This window comes from Geotrypetes seraphini, chromosome 10 (assembly GCF_902459505.1).
Source record: "Geotrypetes seraphini chromosome 10, aGeoSer1.1, whole genome shotgun sequence".
Lineage (NCBI taxonomy): Eukaryota > Metazoa > Chordata > Amphibia > Gymnophiona > Dermophiidae > Geotrypetes > Geotrypetes seraphini.
Window position 1 is genome coordinate 14,194,183 of NC_047093.1, and position 22,971 is coordinate 14,217,153.

The following is a 22,971-nucleotide window of genomic DNA, read 5'->3' on the forward strand; positions in this document are numbered from 1 at the left end:
TGCAGGTAAACTATTTAGGTATTGTGAGAGTAGCAGGTTTTTTAAGGTTTTTCGAAACAATTGCGATTGCAATACCTCACGGGCCGTATCGAGGTAGAGGAAGATATCTTCTTTCTCAAAGGTCCGACGGCAACAAGCGGACATCCATGGAAAATCAGGGGCGGGAAATTGCACGGCGACACCAGGAAATACTTTTTCACCGAAAGAGTGGTTGATCGCTGGAATAGACTTCCACTTCAGGTGATCGAGGCGAGCAGCGTGCCTGATTTTAAGAAGAAATGGGATCGTCACGTGGGATCCCTGCACAGAGCTAAATAGGGGAGGGTCATTGGGGTGGGCAGACTGGATGGGCCGCGGCCCTTATCTGCCGTCTTTTTTTCTATGTTTCTATATTCTATCGTTCAGATAGAACCAGGAAGTCCATTCCATATGTTTTCCCAGCCATCAGAAAAGAATGGTTTTGGTTGGGAGTGAAAATATGAAAGTGCAGAAACGTTTTGAAGAACCCTCGTAGCTATGAGGTGAGCCTCGTCTCCCCTCTTTCTTGTACCTGCACTCTTTCCCTACATTTAAAAACCAAGAAAAGCGTTTCCAAAATGAGCCCTTACTCTGATGTTTTTTTGAGTGGAAGCCCCTTCAAAGTCCATGAGTACTTTATATGAGTCCCAAAAATACAAGAGGCAAACCATTTGATGACAGATGAGCTGAAAGCAATGAATGTAGCTGAGTTTATGAAAGGTTTACATGTTTCTGGAGGAAAAGTCCATAAACCATTATTAACATAAATTTGGAAGAATCCAATACTTATCCCTGGGGGTAAGAAGCATGGATTCCATCTACCAGTGGAGATCCTGCCCGGTATGTTTGACCCGGATTGGAAAAAGGAGATTGGGCATGATGGACCTTTGGTCTCTTCCAGGATGGATATTCTTTTGTTCTTATTCATATTTACACGGCATTTTTTTTAGACCTATAAAAATATGGTTTCTGGACTCCTCAGTGATGTCATTGTTGATCCTAAAATCAAATATGGTGAGTCTGGTTTCTCCTCCATGTAGGTAAGTTTTGCACTGAGCATGCTGGGTAACCCGACAGTTGTAATCTTAGATGAGCCCTCAACTGGACTGGACCCTAAAGGCCAACAGCAAGTGTGGTAAGAAATGACTTCCAGTTAATAGAAGACAGAGCTCACACATATCTCTCACTTTACTATCCAACCTATGGTCTATGGGCCAGAATCTGGCCCACCAAGCGCTTTGTTCTGGCCCTCGGAAGCATGCCAATTCTTGTGCTTGAAGCAGAATTCCTGCTTCCCCCACCGTGTCTCGGTTCTCCGTAAGCTTCAGCCATGCAGTGTTGGAATTTCAGATTAGTCTTGCGGTTTCGAGACTTGAAACGGCAAAACAAACCTGAACTTCTGGCACCATGTGGCTCAAGCTTCCAGAGAGCTGGGCCGCAGTGGAGACGCAGGAATCACCCTGTTTCTTCTGCAGCGGAAGCCAGGTGAAGATTGGAGGAAGGGTACATGAGAGAGAGCAAGAGAAGACTGGGTGAAGGCCAGAGAGGGGACAACACACTTATATTTTGATAAAAACATGTGTTTTGGCCCTACGAATGCTACAAAATGTAAAATGTGACCCCTGATAGAAAGGGGTTGAACAAGCCTGCTGTAAAGCATGAAGTATATATACATCAGGGATCTCAAAGTCCCTCCTTGAGGGCCGCAAACCAGTCAGGTTTTCAGGATTTCCCCAATGAATATGCATTGAAAGCAGTGCAGGCACATAGATCTCATGCATATTCATTGGGGAAATCCTGAAAACCCGACTGGATTGCAGCCCTCAAAGAGGGACTTTGAGACCCCTGATATACATGGTTCTTTTATTTATTTATTTATTTTTAAACATTTCTATACTATCTGGATCAGGGGTGGGCAACTCCGGTCCTTGAGGGCCGGAATCCATTCAGGCTTTCAGGATTTCCCCAATGAATATGCATGAGATCTATTTGCATGCACTGCTTTCAATGCATATTCATTGGGGAAATCCTGAAAACCCGACCTGAAGGACCGGACCTGACCCGACCGGACCCAACCTGAAGGACTGGAGTTGCTCATCCCTGGTCTAGGTCCTAGGCGGTTTACAGATATCCACATACATAATGCCTTAAAAAAACAGTACCAAAAAAAGAGACAAATCATCAAAATTTAAATTCAGAATAATTCCTCGAACAGGACTAGTCAGACCCTATAAAAAAGCATTAGCAAATGGTTGCGTTTTGAGGAGATTCCTGAAAGTTCCTCTGTCGGCGCATTTTCTCAACTGCCCCGCCAGCGAATTCTATCATTTCACCCCAGCACAATAAAAGGTCAATGCACAAGTTTAGACATACTTCGGATTCACATTGGCTTTGAACAAAGCGGAACTTTCAGAACGCAACAGTCTTTTGGGATGATAAATCTAATCTAATCTAATCCTTAGGTTTGTATACCGCATCATCTCCACGTTCGTAGAGCTCGACGCGGTTTACAGTAGGAGAAATAGGAAGGAACTACAACAGAGGGTTAGAGGTAGAAGTGTGAAGAAAATTGAGAGCACTTGGGATGCCAAGATATAAGAGTTTCCTTGATTCCTAAGTTGGAGGGAGACTTACATTTTTTGAGAAAAGCCAGGTTTTCAGATGTTTGCGGAAAACTTGGAGAGAGCTCAAGTACCGAAGAGGGGAGGTAAGGTTGTTCCAGAGCTCAGTGATTTTGAAGTGGAGGGAGGTCCCTAGCTTTCCTGTGTGGGAAATGCCTTTTAGCGAGGGGAAGGATAGTTTTAATTTGTGGGAGGATCTGGTGGTATTAGGGTTTGAGGAATTCCAAGAAAGGGAGGGAGGATACCATATAGGATTTTGAAAGTTAAACAGGCGCATTTATAGTGGACCCTGGCGATTATCGGAAGCCAGTGGAGCTTGGCCAGGAGCGGGGAGACATGGTCAAATTTACTTTTAGCGAAGATGAGCTTGGCCGTGGCATTCTGAATCCGTTGGAGTCTGTGGAGGTTTTTCTTAGTTAGGCTTAAGTAGATAGAGTTGCAATAGTCTTGCTCTTCAAAATAGTCCGGAATTGTACCATACAAAGATTATACTCTACTCTAAATGCCACTGGCAGCCAGTGCAACTTCTGAAGCCAAGGTGTAATTTTTTTTTTTTTTTCTATACCGTTCTTCCAAGGGAGCTCAGAACGGTTTACATGAATTTATTCAGGTACTCAAGCGTTTTTTCCTGTCTGTCCTGGAGGGCTCACATTCTATCTAATGTTCCTGGGGCAATGGGGGGATTAAGTGACTTGCTCAGGGTCACAAGGAGAAGCGTGGGTTTGAACCCACAACCTCAGGGTGGTGAGGCTGTAGCTTTAACCACTGCAGCACTCTAGAAATCAGAATGTAGCAAAATGATCCAAGTGTAGGACAATCCAGCCATTGTGACATCACTGATGAGGTTGGCTCTTATTGGTGGAATGAGGCATTATGACATCACAACACCTGCTCTGGTTATCAGAGGCTGAAGCTTTTCACACTATTTATTTATACCCTCAGGGGATCTCAGAACAGTTTACATGAATTTATTCAGGCACTCAAGCATTTTTCCCTGTCTGTCCTGGAGGGCTCACATTCTATCTAATGTACCTGGGGCAATGGGGGGATTTGCCCAGGGTCACAAGGAGCAGTGTGGGTTTGAACCCACAACCTCAGGGTGCTGAGGCTGTAACTTTAACCACTGCGCCACACTCTCCCCTAATTAGTCTAAGAACGCAGAAAACAGAAACTGCAGTGATGATGTACAGGACGCCAAGACTTTATTAAACAATCATAAGTAACATAAATCAGTTTGTTTCCCAAAGGACTGATAAGACCGGACCCAACACGGTCCGTGTTTCGAACAAACATTCCTTCCTCAGGGGTCCTAATGTAGGTAAATGGAGTTAATATGAAGAAATATGTATCTAAATCACAGTGGTGACAGCAAGAAGTTATTAATGCTTTGTGTGTTTAAAAAGGTGTGTTTTGAATGAATTAAATGTTATAATTGGTAATGAAAGGGATGGGGGAGGGAAAGGAAGGGGGGAAGGAAATGGGGGGGGGTGTAGAGAGGAATGAAATAGGTCATATGGAAATTTATTTTGGAGGAATGCTAGAAATATGTTTGGACATATTATAATTGTGGAAATATATTTGATTCCTTCAATAAAATGTTATAAATAAAAAAAAATGAAATAAATACATTTCTTTCCCCCCCCCCTCTAAAAAAGAGAACCTCTATGAGCGTCGGTAGCAGCGCGGACCATTCAACGCGGCTCACCGCGCTGAAAACTGCTATCGTAGTCTCGTAGAAAAGGGCCTAAGTATCCCAGAAGATCACATGGAGGCATATTCAGTAGTGTCATAAGAGGGGGGGGGGCTGTCCGCCATGGGTGCCGTCTTGGTGGGGACGCCAGAATCCTTTCTCCTCTCCACCCTCTCGCACCGTCCCACTAACCCCTGCCGTATGCCATTTCCCTTCCCAACCCTTCCCTCCTCTCGTACCTCTTTAATTTTCCCAGCGCAAGCAGTATCGCGAACCTGCTGCCCGCGTCAGTGCTGGTTCTCTCTGATGTCACTTCCGGGTCCTGCGCACAATGAAATGGCATTGGAGAGCACCAAAGCTGATGCGAGCAGCTTCTTTGTGGCTGCTCGCGCCGAACATAAAAAGGTATGGGGGGGGGAAGGGAAGGGGTGCACGCATGCGCGGCAGGAGAGGCAGGGAAGAGGGGAAATAAATGTATAGCATGTCCCCTTCGGTGAAAATGTTGCCTTGTTCTGTTCACTGGGTCGGGAATTCAGCAGAGAAAACAATCAAAGGTCCCAGGGGTGGGGGGGGAGGGAGACGTTCCACTCACTGAGGGGTGGCAACGCCTTTTACATTTGCTTAGGGTTTCTGTGTTTGGGGAAAGATGGCGCTTGAAAGGATAACGAGGAAGCCTGCCGCTTTTCCTCCAGTGATTTCTTGATTACAGGAGAGCAATTCGGGCTGCGTTTAAGAACAAGGAGCGAGGAGCCATTCTCACCACCCACTACATGGAAGAGGCCGAGGCGGTGTGTGACCGGGTGGCCATCATGGTTTCCGGAAAGCTCCGGTAAGCTGCAACACATCACTGTCGCATGTCTTCCCCCCCCCTTTCAGTGAACATCAGAGATTTCGGCTGAAGCGAACACCACACCAGAGCAAAATAAGAATCCATGTCTGAAATAGTCCACGGCAGCTTCATTAATGTGATAAGTAGAATATAAAGCAGAAGGTCCGGAAGATTCCACTCCGTAACGCTTATATGATGCTTTGTGAAACCCATCTCTTCAGATATTTAGAGCAGTCTGAACTAGAGAATGACACGGTGGCTGTTTACCCGCGGCCACCGCATTTTAGCCGCGGGTCACCGCCGAAAACGGGGAAGAAAACTAGCAGTCGCTGCGGCGACGGGGACAAGGCCATTCACCGCACGCGGGGCGGTGAATGGGTCTTGTCCCCGCAGTGAGGCATGAAGGATCGCGTGGTCCCCGCAGCTCACACCCGCCTGCCCAATCGATTCTAGTGTTTAGCCAGCTCTCTCCCTTCTCCTCACCTTAGTTTGTAGATTTTCTTTTTCGGCGACCCGCACGCTATCAAAGAGCCGCTGCTGCTCAGTTTCGATCTTCTGCTCTGACGCAACCGGAAACAGGAAGTTGCAGCAGAGCAGAAGATTGAACACTGAGCAGCCGCGCGTGTGCGGCTCTTTGGGAAAGCGTGCAGGTCGCTGAAAAAGAAAGCCTGCAAATTAAGGTGAGGAGAAGGGAGAGAGCTGGCTAAACACTAGGATCGATTGGGCAGGCGGGTGGGGGCTGCGAGGACCGTGCAATCACCCGTGTTCCCGGCTCAGACTGTAAGGAGGGAGTGAAAGGGAAAAGGATTCTGGGCCAAGGGGATGAAAACGGAAAGAAAAACCCACAGCAGGAAAGAAAGGGAAGGACAGGCAGGTGAGCCAGATGCTAGAAGCAGGGGGGGGAAGAAAGAGGGAAAAAAGTTAGATGGGGTTGAAAAGAAGAGACACACTGGTATGGAAGAGGAAGATAGGGAAAATCTGGACACAGGAAGGTAACAGAAAGAGGGGAAATTATGTGCATGGGGCATAGGGACAGAGACAAAAAGGGGACATGCCATGGGGATGGTATATGGACACAGGGGGGGGGCAATGGCAGATACATAGGGGAGATATTAGAAATGGGGAAAAGTATATAAAATCGTACCCGTTTGAGGCTTTTATGTATGCAGCGGTGACGGGGCGGTGAATGGGGTTGCAGTGGCGGTGACGGGGCGGTGAATGGGGTGGCAGTGGCGGTGACGGGGCGGTGAAGGGAATGACGGTGACGGGGCGGTGCAGAGGATGGTGGGACGGGGCGGTGACGGGGACCAATTTTTTCACCGTGTCATTCTCTAGTCTGAACTTCAGATGCCTTCTGCTGTCCACAGCGCCAAGGCGTAATACACGTGTAGCATTTGACATATCGTGGGACTTGAAAGTAGGGTTACTAGACGTCCGGATTTCCCCGGCTATGTCCTCCTTTTTGAGGGCATGTCTGGGGGTCCGGATGGCTTTGCAACCCTACTTGAAAGGGCACTGCAGCTTACTCCGTTGTGAAGGAATTTCTTATCTGTAACTTAGACGTCTATTTCTGACATTTATTTACACTTGAGATGTTCAACAGAAATTCAAGTAGTAGAAAGATGAGAGGAGGAAGTGTTAACGTCCCATTGAAATTCCTTGAAGTCAAAGAACGTTTTGATGGAAGAAATTGGTTAAGACCTTTTTTTTTTTTTTTTTTTTTTTAATCTTTATTCCTTTTTATTTCTCTCAACAAGTGTACAATATTATTACAATTAATTCACATAACTCACTTGACATTCTTACACAATATTATTATACATGTTTTAATTCCCCCCACCCACCTCCCATCCCTTCCCATATCAATAAAATAATCTATCCAAACATATACATACTTAGACATCCCTCTTCTTTAATACAATTAATCATACTTTAACCTATCCCTCCCCCCACCCTTTCTTCCTCAAACTCTTTTTTCATTTTATTATATACATTAATGCACAACAAATATATCTCATCATAGTACATATATCCCCTAATATTTCATAACAACATATTTCCAATAATTTTACCCCCTTTCCTTTTCTATTCATACATATATACCATGTTTCTTATATCCATTAATCAGTTGAAATATACCGCTATTTAATTGGATTATCCTATCCCCCCCACCCACCCCCATTTCTACAAATTATCCCCTAAGGAAAAAGAATAAACCTTAATCATTATAATATTCAATTAATGGCCTCCACACCTCCTTTTAAAATGCCCCCTCTGTACTGCAAGAAATCTTTCCATCTTATACATATGGCATACTGAGTTCCACCAGAAACTACAATTCAGTCTAGAACAGTCTTTCCAATTAGTCGTTATTTGATGAATTCCCACACCAGTAAGAATCATCAGTAATTTATTGTTTGCTGCAGATATTTGGCATTTAGCCCTCATGCACATTCCAAAAACCACTGTGTCATAGGACAATGCCACACGACTCTCCATCATTAGATTAACTTGATCCCAGATTGATATCCAAAATGCCTGAATACATGGACAATAAAATAAAAGATGGTCTAAAGTTCCAACTTCAATTTTACAATGCCAGCATCTATTAGACTTAGAGCAATCTAATTTTTGTAATCTAGTAGGGGTCCAGAATGCTCTATGCCAGTGGTTCCCAACCCTGTCCTGGAGGAACACCAGGCCAATTGGGTTTTCAGGCTAGCCCTAATGAATATGCATGAAGCAAATTTGCATGCCTATCACTTCCATCATATGCAAATCTCTCTCATGCATATTCATTAGGGCTAGCCTGAAAACCCGATTGGCCTGGTGTTCCTCCAGGACAGGGTTGGGAATCACTGCTCTATGCAACAAAAAGAACCATGTTTGCCTAATAGATGCCGACATCGTACCTTTAATTCTCCAAGACCAAATACGTGGCCATTGAGATGCATTAATCTGATGCTTAATCTCAATGCTCCAAATATCTCTTAATCCATTTTTTGGTTTCTTATTCAAATAATTAGATATAATTTTATACCACTTTGCGGCCTGGTGTCCCAGAAAATCTGCCTGGAAACATAAGAATTCTAAGCTGTAATGTTCATTTAAAGATTTCCATTCAGGGAACCCCACCTGAATAGCCTGCTTCAATTGCAACCACTTATAACTTTGTTTTTTATTCAGACCATATTTATGTTGCAATTGTGAAAAATCAAGCAGCTTACCATTATCAATTACTTCCGTTAAGGATCTTATACCTGCTTTAATCCAATCCTTCCAGACAACCTTAAACCCGCCTATTTGTATCTTGGAGTTTACCCAAATAGTCTGTTGTTTCGATTTTAAAATAGAATCAGTAGTTAATTTGTCTACAAATCTTAATGTTTTCCAAGTATCCATTAATACTCTATTGTCTTTACGTATTCTAGGCACTTTTATACCAAGCAGAAGATCTCTCCACCCGTAACCACTCTGGTAGTTGGGTTAAGACCTTCTTTCTGTACACAGAGATCAGTAGCATAGTAAGGAAGGGCGGGGGAGGGGAGGCAGACCACCCTGGGCACCGTCTTACTGGGGGTGACAGCAACTCCCATGCGGTGCTTGTGTCCTCCATTCCCCCCTCCCCCTCCCCCCGATACCTCTTTAAATTTTCACCTGCTTGAGCAACTTCTCTGGCCTGCTGCTTGCACCTACACGTCCTGGTTTGGGGGCCAGAAAGTGACATCAGAGGGAAATCCAACACCGGCGCAGACAGCAGGCTGGAGAAGCTGTACGCACTGGCAAAGATTTAAAGAGGTAATGGGGGGAAGGAGCGGAGGGGGCAAGGAAGGGAGCAGAGGGCGTAGGGGTGCCTTCGCTATGGCACTGACAGAGATAATTAGCAACTTTGAGATTCAAAGATAACGTCTATTTCGAACTCATTAATACTTTCCCTTCTTAATTCTAACTGTCGGGTTTCAATTTTCAGGTGTATCGGGTCCATCCAGCATCTAAAGAAAAAATTTGGTAAAGGTTATTTGCTGGAAATAAAAGTGAAGGAATCTCAGCAAGTGGATCCCATACATCACGAAATCCTGCGGATCTTCCCAGGGGCTGCCCGACAGGAAAGGTACAGAGTTACAAAAGCTACAAAAGGGTGACCTGGGCCCACCTCCAGTAAAAACTCTGCACCTGCACTAGAGGATGGGTCCTCAAATCCTCATTGGCACCCAAGAGCTTGGCCAGGAGCAGCTACCCCTGTTTCTACCTCAACGGCTTCATCAAAAGAACTGGCCCCTCTGAAAGAACCTGGTCTACTCTTTTGGGGCAATTTCTCTTAGCCTCTCTAAGATGACCTCTATGAGAAGTCTACTGAAATCTTGCAATTTGCAGGAAAATAGTAACTTGAGGCCATTTTAGTTTGAAAGGGAGTAGTTTTAGTAATTATCGTACTGTGTATCTTTATGAACATTTGTGTGTGGAAGACTAAAAAACCCATTTTTATAACAATTAATTCTCCTCTTGGCCAAATGACTGCTCTCTGGTCCACTTCAGCTCATTCTTATAATCATCCCTTACAAAGGAGTGGCCTACTGGTTCAATCACAGAACCATAGGAACATAAGAACAGCCTTACTGGGTCAGACTAATGGTCCATCAAGCCAAGTAGCCCGTTCTCACGGTGACCAATCTAGGTCCTTAGTACCTGGCCAAAACCCAAGGAGAAGCAACATTCCATGCTACCAATCCAGGACAAGCAGTGGCTTCCCCCATGTCTTTCCCAATAACAAACTATGGGCTTTTCCTCCAGGAACTTGTCCAAACCTTTCTTAAAACCAGCTACGCTATCCGCTCTTGCCACAACCTCTGGCAATGCCACAACCATGCATGCATCAAGTAGTCTTGACGTTCAAGATCGAGTCTCTCTCCAGTTGCAAGTCATATCTCCTCAATGCCTTCAAGTCCGAGCTTAGGCTTTCAGTGACAAAAGTTTGGGGGGAATAAGTTGATAATTTGGAATAAGCCTGCACATTTTATTCTCAGGAATTCTTTGATGGTACTTTGTTGTAACAATGGACCAAAATGTAAGAAACTATATTCTTTTGTCTCAGGTTCTCCCTGTTGCTGGTTTATAAGATACCGTTAGAAGATGTGCCTTCCTTGGCCTTGGCATTTCGCATGTTACAGGATGGTAAGACAAAGCTGCGTAGTAGAATCAGGGTTCAAATTCCCTCACTGTACTGTAAGTGTGTACCATTTCAAGCATAGTGTGCATTATTACGAAACAGGTACCTTTTAGTGAATCTAGCCCTAAATGTAATCATTCTTAGTTAAAGTGGAATTAGCTAGTGAGCTATGAAGATTTCCTCTTAGTAAATACTCCTCGTGGGTCTGCTTGTTTTCACTGCATTACTTTGATGAAGAAAAATTTGGTTACAGCAAACATAACATAACATAGAATCCCATTTGTATACCGCAAAACCTTTCAGTTCAATGCGGTTTAACAAATAAAGAAAACTAGACAATCACTGTGAAATATAAATCAATTTTCCAAAAATTTTGTAAACAAGTTTGCTTTCAGCAGTTTCCTAAAAAAGCAAGTAAGAAGTGGAGCCAGCCAGTAATCGATCAACGTTGACCTGGGCCCACCTCCAGTAAAAACTATGCAAGCGATCTCCTAGTGTGCATTGGGAGGGGCCAAAGGCCCTGATTAGTTCAGACGCCTAAGGCCCCTCCCAAGGGTGGAGCCTTAGGCATCTGAGTCAGTCAGGCCTTAGGCATCTCCCTCTGTATCCAGGATACTGAGGGAGGAGCCTAAGTCCCTGATTGGCTTGACCAATCAGGGCTTTAGGAGATAGTGGATGGGCAGACTGATGGACCATTTGGCCTTTATCTGCCTTCATGTTTCTATGTATAAAAACCTCAATTTGAGATTGTTCTTCATTCTGGATGTCACACAAGAGACCCAAATTCTAATGTGTCACAGTGATGATCCCAAGAGATCACCAGCCACGAACTTCCTGGAAAGCAGTGGCTGGAAGAAACAGGATTTCATTCATCTTCTATCAGCCAGTCTCAGTTTACAGGATGTGACCACAGGAAAAGGTTTTGGGTAGGAGGAAAGAACAAAGGATTTGGGGAACGAGTGGGAGCCACTCAATCATCCGTTCATTTCTTTACAGCAAAACGCAGGTTTAACCTGGAAGAATACAACTTTTCCCAGTCCACACTACAACAGGTACAGTATACTTCTTCACATAAAAACATAAGAATTCCGCTGCTGGGTCAGACCAGTGGTTCATCGCGCCCAGCAGTCCGCTCACGCGGCGGCCCCCAGGTCAAGACACCTATCTAAATTCCAGTTGAGAACCTGAAAAAAATGGGGGGGGGGCGGAGAGAAGGACGGGAGCTGGCGCCCCCACGAATATGGTGCCCGGGGCTTGCAATTGGCACAGATTTGAATGCTTGTTAGAAATTTGGGCATGCAATTTTATAGAACGATGAGGTTGAAGCTCTTCTATAAACAGTCCAATTGATATTCTAAATGATTTAAATGGGTGGGGGAATATGCACCCCTCTCTCCAGCCCACTCCCAACATGATCTGCCCCACCCCCGCTGACATCAGTCCCCCCCAGCACCCTTGCCGTAATCTGACCCTTTCCCCTAGAGCCTAGCATATCAGCCCTGGTGGGGTAGGCTGGGGCAGGAGCGATCCCCACTTGCTCTTGCCCCTAGCGGCTCCATCTAGAAAATGGCCACCATGGAAGCGGATTTCTGTGGTGAATTTTTCCTCTCCAATCACAGTGAAAGCACTGTTGTCCATTAGAGAGTTTTCTTTGCGTATGAATGACTCGTTGAAAACCTCTCCGAGTGTGATCTCTCCTTAGATATCTATTGATTGACTTTAATTAATAGATCTCAGAATTTCAGAAATGCAACCCCACTTCAGTGCTGAATTAAATCCAGGGGCTTCTCCTTCAGGCATTTATTTTCACATACTCTAGCTCTACGTGGGTGTGAACTTTTGGCATATTAAGGGACCCAATGCTTTTTCTTTGGCAGGTCTTCCTAGAACTCACAAAAGAACAGGAAAGAGATGATTTTGACTTGACTTTGGATACAACATTTGACTGGAAACGGCTTCAGCAAGAGGACATTTAAAAGCCTAGACATCCTCTATTTATACTTGAGAATGATTAAACATCAGTATCAATTATCGTGATATCGTAAACTCTGTAGACTGACTTTCGACAAATGCTGTCAACTCAAGCTATTTTTTTTTAATGTTTAAAGGCCATTACTGGATCACGTGGCTTGCCTATAAGAAGGGCGATTCTTTAAGCGCCTGTGGTTACACGCCTCTGGCGTACACTAATATAGAGGAAATTAACATGTACCAAGCGCTATTCCATAACAGCCTACGTTAATGCCATGGCACCTAACTGCGAGGGGATGTTTAAATTGATGGAGCATGGGTGAGATAAGGGCAGGGTTTCTAGATACGCACATAAACGTTTTGACAATTAAGCTTGTTTCTTAATAAAAGAAAGCCTCATAAATTTCTCTTGGTATGCTTATAATAGCTTTGAAATATTTGGAGCAATTTTTGTACTGCTGTAAGATTCACATCTAGCGCTTAGACCGATTCCTGTATTAAAACTTTCAATTCTCCTACTACATGCTCTTGAAGTAACTTCGCTGCGTTCCTGCAGCCTCTCTTGTTGTAAACCGTCTTGAACTGAAAGGTATGATGGGATATAAATGAAGCTTTTATTATTATAAACCTAATTAGAAGCATCATGTGTGTATTTCTTAAAGTCTGCTGTCACCTGCCAGATCTGGCAGTGTCGTTGCTTGTTGTCTGCTGTCTGAGGCATTTGATTTCAGATTGGCATTTCAACGTCCAAGGGCTAGGAGTCTCAGATCAATTGTTTTAAGAGTTTTAATGTGAATGATTTCAGGTTATAATTTGTGTAAAATGTTTATGATGACCTTGGCTGATTGCATATTTTCTTATGCTGCACTCGGCTGGAATGTGGCTGATTAATTTAGTACCGTGGGCTTTGGGCTGACAGCTGTGTAGCATTCCAAGAAACGCCAAGGACTCGACACGTTGGGAGTTTGAATATCTGTCTGATAACATCGGGGCTGGTTGGGAAAGTAATATCGTGTCATTGTTGTCATTCTAATGAAGGCTAAGAAGATTGTTTTTAGGCCTTGTGTGGCCAGTTTGACTCGCTACACAAAACGTTAATATAGGTTTGGAATTTTGTTAATGTAAACCACAGGTGTCAAAGTCGGTCCTCGAGGGTCGGAATCCAGTCGGGTTTTCAGGATTTCCCCAATGAACATGCATGAGATCTATGTGCATGCACTGCTTTCAATGCATATTCATTGGGGAAATCCTGAAAACCCGACTGGATTCTGGCCCTTGAGGACCGGAGTTGCCCATCCCTGACATACAAACTCTAATCCAGGGGTCTCAAAGTCCCTCTTTGAGGGCCGCAATCCAGTCGGGTTTTCAGGATTTCTCCAATGACTATGCATGCACTGCTTTCAATGCATATTCATTGGGGAAATCCTGAAAACCCGACTGGATTCCGGCCCTCGAGGAGGGACTTTGACACCCCTGATGTAAACAATGGCCAAAATGGAGCTTCCTACGGGAAAACCTTGCCTTTTTCCCCTACCAAGAGTCCACTACCCTTTGAAAGCTGGAAGGGTGCATAGGGAGAGGTTTGGCCAGTAGGAAAAAGGAGGTATTGATGCCCCTGTATATCTGCATGTTAAGTTTACATGAGAATCCCCGTTCCTATGGATCAGGAGTGGGCAACTCCAGTCCACGAGGGCTGGAATCCAGTCGGGTTTTCAGGATTTCCCCAATGAATTTGCATTGAAAGCAGTGCATGCATAGTCATTGGAGAAATCCTGAAAACCCGACTGGATTCCGGCCCTCGAGGACCGGAGTTGCCCACCCCGGCGCAAATTTAAATTATTGCAATTTAGCTATCAGCAGTAAGGGGGGAATACTAGAAACTGCATCTATATTTACGCATCGGTAGATACCTGCGCCTAAAGTAACGCAATTTAAAACGGTATAAAAGTGGCACTGTTAAAGCGCCTACCAGCGCCTTAATAATAGGCAATGGAATCACGCCTACATAGGCGCTTTAGGCTTCTGAACCCCGATAAGGGCGTGGCATTAGCCGTCCTATAGCGCCTATGTAGGTGTGATTCATGGCACAGAGAGGCGCTGGAACCATAGGCCCGGAAAGCCCAGGCCTGCATTTCCGGCACCTATTTTCGCAAAGGTGCGATTCTCTGTAGGCCGTTATTGCGTGATTGGCAGGCGATCGGCAGCCGGTTGTTAGACGGCCACCGATATCAACGCCCTATAGAGAATCCGTGCCTGGTTGGCTCCTTTGGCAATTAAATTGCGCCCGAAAACTGGGCACGTCATTTTTAGCGCTCTGTGTACAATGAGGTCACGTGTACTTTTAGGGCTCCTTTTACAAAGGTGCGCTAGCATTTTTAGCACGCGCACACTAGCTGAAAAATTACCGCCTGCTTAAAAGGAGGCGGTAGCGGCTAGCGTGCACGGCATTGTAGCACGCGCTATATAAAAGGAGCCCTTAGTCATGTTGAAGAGACATTTCCGAAAAGATCCATTTACACGCACAAATTGCTGCCCTCAGGAAGGGCAATTTTAAAAGGCATTTTCATGGACAAATCACACTATATATAGGATACCACTTATTCTGAAAAGTGCAATTAGTGTCTTCCAAATCTTACATTATTGGCCTCAGAATTGCAAAGTCACTAACTGGAATAGTCAGCGTAGTGTTTCTGCTCCTTGCTCCAGTCATCGGCCACGGGGATTAATAACGGCTTTTCAGAATAAGTGGTATACTATATATTGTGTGATTTGTGCTATCTAAACCACTTGGGTTATTCGTCTTAGGTTGCATATTTTCATGGACAAAATAGTATGTTGGGTGCAAAAGTGTCTGTTTATAAAATTTGCCCTCCCAATGTGTGCACGTCTAATTCCTGGAGCATATAATTGCACACTGACTCTTTAGAGAGATTCCTGGGGTGAGGCTAATAATAATAATTTTATTTTTTATATACTGCCATACCACATAGTTCTAGGCGGTTCACCTACAGAACTAAAATGATACAATCAATGAATAAAAATGCAAAATGCTAAAAAAAACAGTGCTAAGATGATACAATCAATGAATAAAATACAATTTACTAAAATACAATAAAAATTCCACAAAAAGGTACTAACTATAAGTTCAATATGCAATTTACCAGTCGATATTCTGGAAAATTAGATTACAAATTTGTCGGATAAATCAGTTTTTAGTAGTTTCCTAAAGGACATATATGAGTGGGCCTGAGGCATTTCTGTGCATATTTATGTTTGTAAAGTTGTCTGAAAATAGGTGTAAATATGAACCGATAAGTTTAGCTGGATTAATTTTCAAAGTGCATTTTAAATTAAATTCTGCGCTAAAGCACTTTTGAAATGCTCTCCACTGTAGTAGACCAGGGTATCTCAAACTGTGGCCTCCTGAGATCCCAAGTGTGCCGCGGCATACTGAGGAGGAAGAGAGCTGCCAGCTGACTTCCCTATGCGGTAAAGCGCCAGCGTTGCCCGATTCGCTGAAGGCCCCCTTCTCTCTAGCGTCCTCTGGCTTCCCGGTCTCATCTTTAAAGCTAATTGCAGCAGCCTGCAGAGGATCGCCGGTAGGTAAAATGATTTTATTTTCAATATAGTGATTGAAATGTGTCAGTTTTGAGAATTTACATCTGCTGTGCGTGTATATGAAAAATGAATGGAAAAAATTGTATCACAATTAGTAAAGGGGATGGGATCTGGGCCTAGGGAGGTCGGTGGTTGGGGTAACTCAGTTGATATTTGTTAGACTTAGGGGGTACTTAGCTTGAAGTAGTTGAGAAGCACTGCTGTAGGCAATCAGCTGGCGCCAGTGCCTCTCCTTCCCTGCTGGCACCCCCTAGTGGCATCTCAGGGCCCAGACATCGATGTGATGATGTCATGCATATGCGTGATGTCATCACAGCGACATCATCGCACTTCTGGGTGCCTGAAGCCGTGGCACTTATATAGACCCTCGGGGAGCCACGTTCTGCCCAGCCCCAGCACAGATCGTCAGAACAGCCCTCACTTGGATGTTAGAAAGCTTCCAAAACATCCTTTGCTTCTTCTGAAATATGGACCATTTCATAATTACAAAGGTGCGCTGGCGTTTTTAGTGCACGCACTGGATTAACGCACGCTATCTGAAAAACTATCGCCTGCTTAAGAGAAGGCAGTAACGACTAGTGCGCGGGGCATTTTAGTGTGCGCTATTCCACGCGTTAAGGCTGTAACGTACCTTCGTAAAAGGAGCCCTAAGTATATAACTGTTTGGGCACATTTCATCCTGGCCAACTATTTTGAGTCAACTAATTTAATTTGCTCTTTTTTTTTTTTTAAAGAGGTGTTTCTAAGAAACTGACTTTTAGGAGTTGATTTTCTTTGGTCTGGTCTGGAGACGGAGTTGCTGTGTAAATAATATCCAAAGTAATTCTCTTTTACTATGACTGAATTGTTTGTGATGCTAATAAGAACAGCATGTTGAGGAGAAAATGAGTCAAAACTGGACTTTACGGTCATAAACGGAAACACGACTGCTTTCCTAGATCTGCCTAGTGATTCAAAAGGAAAACATGCTACAAAACCCAACGTGTCATAGTTATTAAGGGGCTGTTTTCAAAGCACCATGGATTTCAATGTTACTTTGTGTGTCTAAGAGTTTTGAAAATGAGCCCCTAAATCTAATAACAGGCGTCCTCAACATGATATTAACCAGGCTCTCAACGGACTAGGTCCTTAAGGTTTTTATGTGGATTATTGCCATTTTCAATAAAGTCCATTTCAGGAACATTGTCTCCCTCCACAGTGTTCTTTGGTTTCTCTTGACTTTTCTTCTCTCTGGATCTCCCAGGGTCAATTTCTTTGTTTTGGTTGTAAAACTGTTTACTATGCTGTCTCACCGTTTCTTTTTTTACCATATTATGTTTTACCATGTTTTGTTAGCTATGTTTTGCCATCTTGTCTAAATTCACCATGCTATGTCTGAAAAGGCAGCACCGTGGTTGGAGGAGCTACAGACAAGGCACCCTGAGATTGTGCGTGCAGGGCCACACTACTCCTTTTAACCCTGGGCGGATCACCTGCTCCCCCATTGCCCCAGGTACATTAAATAGATTGTGAGCCCACTGGGACAGACAGGGAATTATGCTTGAGTACCTGAATAAATTCACGTAAACTGTTCTGAGCTCCCCTGAGAGTATAAATAAATAGTGTGAAAAGTTACAGCCTCTGATAACCAGAGCTGGTATTGTGATGTCATAATGCCTCATTCCACCAATAAGAGCCAACCTCATCAGTGATGTCACAATGGCTAGATTGTCCTACACATGGATCACTTTTACTACATTTTGATTTCTAGAGTGGCGCAGTGGTTGGAGCTACAGCCTAGGCACCCTGAGATTGTGCGTGCAGGGCCACACTACTCCTTGTAACCCTGGGCATGTCGTCTGCTCCCCCATTGCCCCAGGTACATTAGATAGATTGTGAGCCCACCGGGACAGACAGGGAATTATGCTTGAGTACCTGAATAAATTCATGTAAACTGTTCTGAGCTCCCCTGTGAGTGAGTGTAGTTGTTATTAATAGTGAAGAATCCCAGTAGCACTCCTTATGACCTTGGGTAAGTCACTTAACCCTCTTTTACCTCAAGTACAAATTTAGTGCTCAAGGCCCTCTGGGGATAGGGAAATATCTACCATATCCAAATATAACTCGCCCTGAGCTAAAAATGAAAAGGTCTAAGCTGAATCCAAAAATATATACAATTTGCGCTTCTTTATACAGCAGTGAAAAGTGTTAAGTCGAGATGAAAGAGCTCAGGTGGCAATGCTACCAAACAGCTTAGTCCCAAGTACACCCCCAGCCAGTAAAGTTTTCAGGATGCTCTCTATGAATATGCATGAGGTAAATTTGCATGCACTGCCTCCATTCTATACAGATCTACGTAGCTTATTCAAGTGGGTATCCTGGAAATCTGACTGGCTGCTTACATCCAAGGACTGATGAGAACTCTTTTACCAAATGCGGTAGCGACATCTTTAAAATCTCTCTTGAATTCCAAAGAAATATCAATGTGGGAATGGTTTGAAGACTCCTCGTACTACTTACACACGTGCGGAGTTTGATACTTTGAAAAGCCAAAGCTCACAAAAGTCATGTTGCAGAATTTTCAGCTTATAATCCATTTGGCAAACTTTACCATTGCTAAACTCAAATTTCCTTCTGGTTTAAATCTGAATTTGAAGTTCAACTTTTATCACTAGAATTAATGCTGGCCTTGACCCTCTTTCGTGTGTAATTTGCAATGTCAATGCTTGGAAAACACAAAGTATTTACATTTCTGTGGCACTGCAAGAAAGAAAAGTAAAAAAAAAATACCATTGAAATCATCGTTTAAAGGGGGCGTTAATTATTTTGTCTTTTGAATAAATGTTATGAATAGAAATGAAGCGTTTCTTTTGTCATTTCAATTCTCTCTTTTCTTTTTTGGTTCTGTTTCTTTCTTCAGTAGGGGAGTCTGATGTGATTTGAAAATAGCATGTAATGGCCAATGTTTGACATAATATCACGGCGAAATCACTGCCATCGTCGTTTTATAACAGGAAAATAAGTGGCAGGAACGAACCAAAATAACATGTTTTCATTGGGAATTTCTGCTGGATGTCATTCAAACTGCTGAAAAGACCCAGACAAACTAAATGCAGGTATATGAATGAAGAGCCAAAGGTCGATGTATTTATAACATTTTCATTGTAAGCGCCGGGAAAGGTGACCCGCTCTACGTTTTTCTGACTGACTGGATCCACGTTCTCTTGATTTCACTTATTTAAGAAAGGTGAAGAATAATCTTAAAGAAGAGGACTTGCTTCGATGGATGTCTTTTGTCTGAAAAGCTAAAATATCAACAGGTTCTCTGAATAGTTGGACTGTTAGTTGCAGTCATTGCAGACCAACCTCACCAAATCCTATATAGGTGAAGCTATTAATGCCAGAGTTCACTAAACAGAGGGAAGAGGGAGAAGAAACATATGTTAAGGTTAAGTACATAGGAACATAAGAATCGCCGAAGGTCCATCAAGCCCAGTATCCTGAATCCATCAATGGCCAACCCAGATTCCAAGTAGAGAGTTGCGTGGGGACAGAAATCCCGCCCGTCCCCGCCTGAGCCCGTGAGGAATCACCTCTGTCCCCGCCCATCCCCACAAGGAATCCCCTCCGTCCCCACCTGACCCCGGGAGGAATCTCCTCTCTCCTCGCCCGTCCCCCCAATAAAAGTTACCTGTCCCCATAAAAAGCAGCAATTACTCCTGACAATTTTGATTTCTTTATTTTAAGTCTTACTTTATTTAAATTAATACTAAAATATAATATAAACAATGAACAGAAATAAGAGATGCATACATCACCGGAAAGAATTAGAATAGACATTAGGTCATGTGACTGTAGGGTCGACCATTTCTTGTTAAAAGAATTGGATTTTGGGACATATAAAGCTCATATCCGTAGAGCAGACAAATCTGGTTCCACCATCTGGCAAAGGTAACTTGAGAGGTCCTTCCAAGATCCACAAATGGTTTTTAATGCAGCAATGAGTAAAGAATCGAACAATACAGCATCAAAATCATTTAAAGCAGAATTGAGAGGCACTTTTCTGGACAATGGTTGCATAAGAAAAATGGGCCAAAACTGAACTGGAAACCCCAAAACAAACTCAGTAAGTACTTCATTTTGTACTAATTTGTGGCAATAACCATGAGAAGTGTCTGGGCCTCCCACTTTGAGCTCAAAATGAACAACTCCCTTGCTGTAGCTGGTGGGACATTTTGGGTTTCCATTATCTTGGTCCCAGTTTCTGCTTTTGTCTATCTTCTACTAATTCTCTTTCTAGGCCTCGGGAACCCCGGCTCCATCCCCGTGGGAGTCCCGTGAGCCTGGGGGGGATCCCTGTGGAAGTCCCATAGATGGGGGATGGATCCCTGTGGGGTCCCTGCAATCCCCATTCCCGTGCTTACCTCTAGCTCCAAGTACCTAGCTTGATCTCAAGTAGTAAAACAAATTTTAGACTGCTTATCCTAGAAAAAAGCACTGGATTTCCCCAAAGCCATCTCTTTTTTTTTTTTAATAATTCATTATTGATTTTCAAACGTTAATAGTGCAATACAAATAATTAAAGCATAAACACTAGAGAAAACGCACTTTAAATACATAAAGAATTCAAAATGCAACAATTTCCTCCCCCTAATTAAAACAAGAAGTACATATATAATTTCAATAATATTGATAACTAGTTATAACCAAACAATAATTGCATTCATAAGAAAACCACAATATCCCTCCCCACCCCCCTCCCTCCACCTTGAATGTGCATATTTAACGGGAAAAAATTATTTTCAATAATGACCTATGGACTTCTCTTTTAGAAAATTACCCAAACCTTTTTTAAACCCCGCTAAGCTAACTGAGTGGCCTTTTTTAAAATCAGGTTTAGCGTTGTAAACCTCTGTGCAAGCCTATAAATTTGTTACATGGCTGATGTTGAGCAATGCATTGAAAAAATTATCCTTTGAATATACAGTACTGTTGCAAGAAACTGAAGGTCTTGTCTAGTGTCTTTATCTCAGTTCGCCATCTACTGGTCTGAATCTAAAAAGCAGTTCTTTGCTGAAATTACATTAAATTACCGTATTAAAATATGCAACGGGCATTCTCGAAAAAAGTGGAAGTATCTTAGCTGTAGTTGTTTCAACTGGCTAATATTTAGGGCGCGCTAAAATGGTTAACGCACCTTTGTAAAAGGGGGGGTTGATGTTTGATATTGAATTCACAGGAACATAAACTTTTTTTAAAAAAATTTGCTTTTATGGAATTTTCAAAGATATCAAACAAGCAAAATACATGTAATGAAAAAACATATTTATTTATTTATTTTTTTATTTATTTAATTCGTTTTTCTATCCCGTTGTCCCCAAAGAGCTCAGAACGGCTTACAGGTTAAACATACATATTATATAGTTAGGTCACAATCTGACGTAATTACAGTACAAGTTTACAATACAAGGTTGTATCCTAAAGAGGACTGCGAAGAATTGCAAAGGGACTTGAACAAACTGGGGGAATGGGCGGCGAGATGGCAGATGAAGTTCAACGTTGAGAAATGTAAAGTATTGCATGTGGGAAGCAGAAACCCGAGGTACAATGAGAGGGATGTTATTGAATGAGAGAACCCAAGAAAGGGACTTGGGGGTAATGGTGGACATGACAATGAAGCCGACGGCACAGTGCGCAGCGGCCGCTAAGAAAGCAAATAGAATATTAGGTATAATCAAGAAGGGTATTACGACTAGGACGAAAGAAGTTATTCTGCCATTGTATTGGACGATGGTGCGTCCACATCTGGAGTACTGCGTCCAATATTGGTCACCATACTTTAAGAAGGACATGGCGTTACTCGAGAGGGTTCAGAGGAGAGCGACGCGTCTTTCATATGCTGAGAGACTGGAGAAACTGGGTCTCTTTTCCCTGGAGAAGAGGAGACTTAGAGGGGATATGATAGAGACTTACAAGATCATGAAGGGCATAGAGAGAGTAGAGAGGGACAGAAAGAGAGAGAGAAAGGGAGACAGAGAGAAATAGAGAGAGAGAGAGAGACAGAGAGAGAAAGAAAGAGAGAGAGAGAAAGGGAGAGAGAGAAAGATAGATAGAGAAAGATTGGAGAAACTGGGACTCTTTTCCCTGGAGAAGAGGAGACTTAGAGGGGAAATGATAGAGACTTACAAGATCATGAAGGGCATAGAGAGAGTAGAGAGGGACAGAAAGAGAGAGAGAAAGGGAGACAGAGAGAAATAGAGAGAGAGAGAGAGACAGAGAGAGAAAGAAAGAGAGAGAGAGAAAGATAGATAGAGAAAGATTGGAGAAACTGGGACTCTTTTCCCTGGAGAAGAGGAGACTTAGAGGGGAAATGATAGAGACTTACAAGATCATGAAGGGCATAGAGAGAGTGGAGAGGGACAGAAAGAGAGAGAGAAAGGGAGAGAGAGAGAGAAAGAGAGAGAGAAAGGGAGAGAGACAGAAATGGAGAGAGATAGATAGAGAAAGATTGGAGAAACTGGGTCTCTTTTCCCTGGAGAAGAGGAGACTTAGAGGGGATATGATAGAGACTTTTAAGATCATGAAGGGCATAGAGAGAGTAGAGAGGGACAGAAAGAGAGAGAGAAAGGGAGACAGAGAGAAATAGAGAGAGAGAGAGAGACAGAGAGAGAAAGAAAGAGAGAGAGAGAAAGGGAGAGAGAGAAAGATAGATAGAGAAAGATTGGAGAAACTGGGACTCTTTTCCCTGGAGAAGAGGAGACTTAGAGGGGAAATGATAGAGACTTACAAGATCATGAAGGGCATAGAGAGAGTAGAGAGGGACAGAAAGAGAGAGAGAAAGGGAGACAGAGAGAAATAGAGAGAGAGAGAGAGACAGAGAGAGAAAGAAAGAGAGAGAGAGAAAGGGAGAGAGAGAAAGATAGATAGAGAAAGATTGGAGAAACTGGGACTCTTTTCCCTGGAGAAGAGGAGACTTAGAGGGGAAATGATAGAGACTTACAAGATCATGAAGGGCATAGAGAGAGTGGAGAGGGACAGAAAGAGAGAGAGAAAGGGAGAGAGAGAGAGAAAGAGAGAG

The 22,971-nt window shown here is 43.4% G+C and overlaps 1 protein-coding gene across 3 annotated transcripts in view; it reads left to right on the forward strand.

Annotated features, from left to right (window-relative positions):
• Positions 1–12,937, forward strand: part of LOC117367937 (ATP-binding cassette sub-family A member 9-like) — a 174,314-nt gene extending 161,377 nt beyond the window's left edge. For all 3 annotated transcript variants that reach the window (XM_033961056.1, XM_033961057.1, XM_033961058.1), the window contains 6 exons: positions 1,059–1,153; positions 5,039–5,158; positions 9,129–9,269; positions 10,251–10,330; positions 11,322–11,377; positions 12,203–12,937. In XM_033961056.1, the coding sequence (XP_033816947.1) occupies positions 1,059–1,153; positions 5,039–5,158; positions 9,129–9,269; positions 10,251–10,330; positions 11,322–11,377; positions 12,203–12,301 (591 nt within the window). In that variant the 3' untranslated portion in view covers positions 12,302–12,937. The remainder of the gene's footprint in view (positions 1–1,058; positions 1,154–5,038; positions 5,159–9,128; positions 9,270–10,250; positions 10,331–11,321; positions 11,378–12,202) is intronic.
• Positions 12,938–22,971: the final 10,034 nt, after the last annotated feature.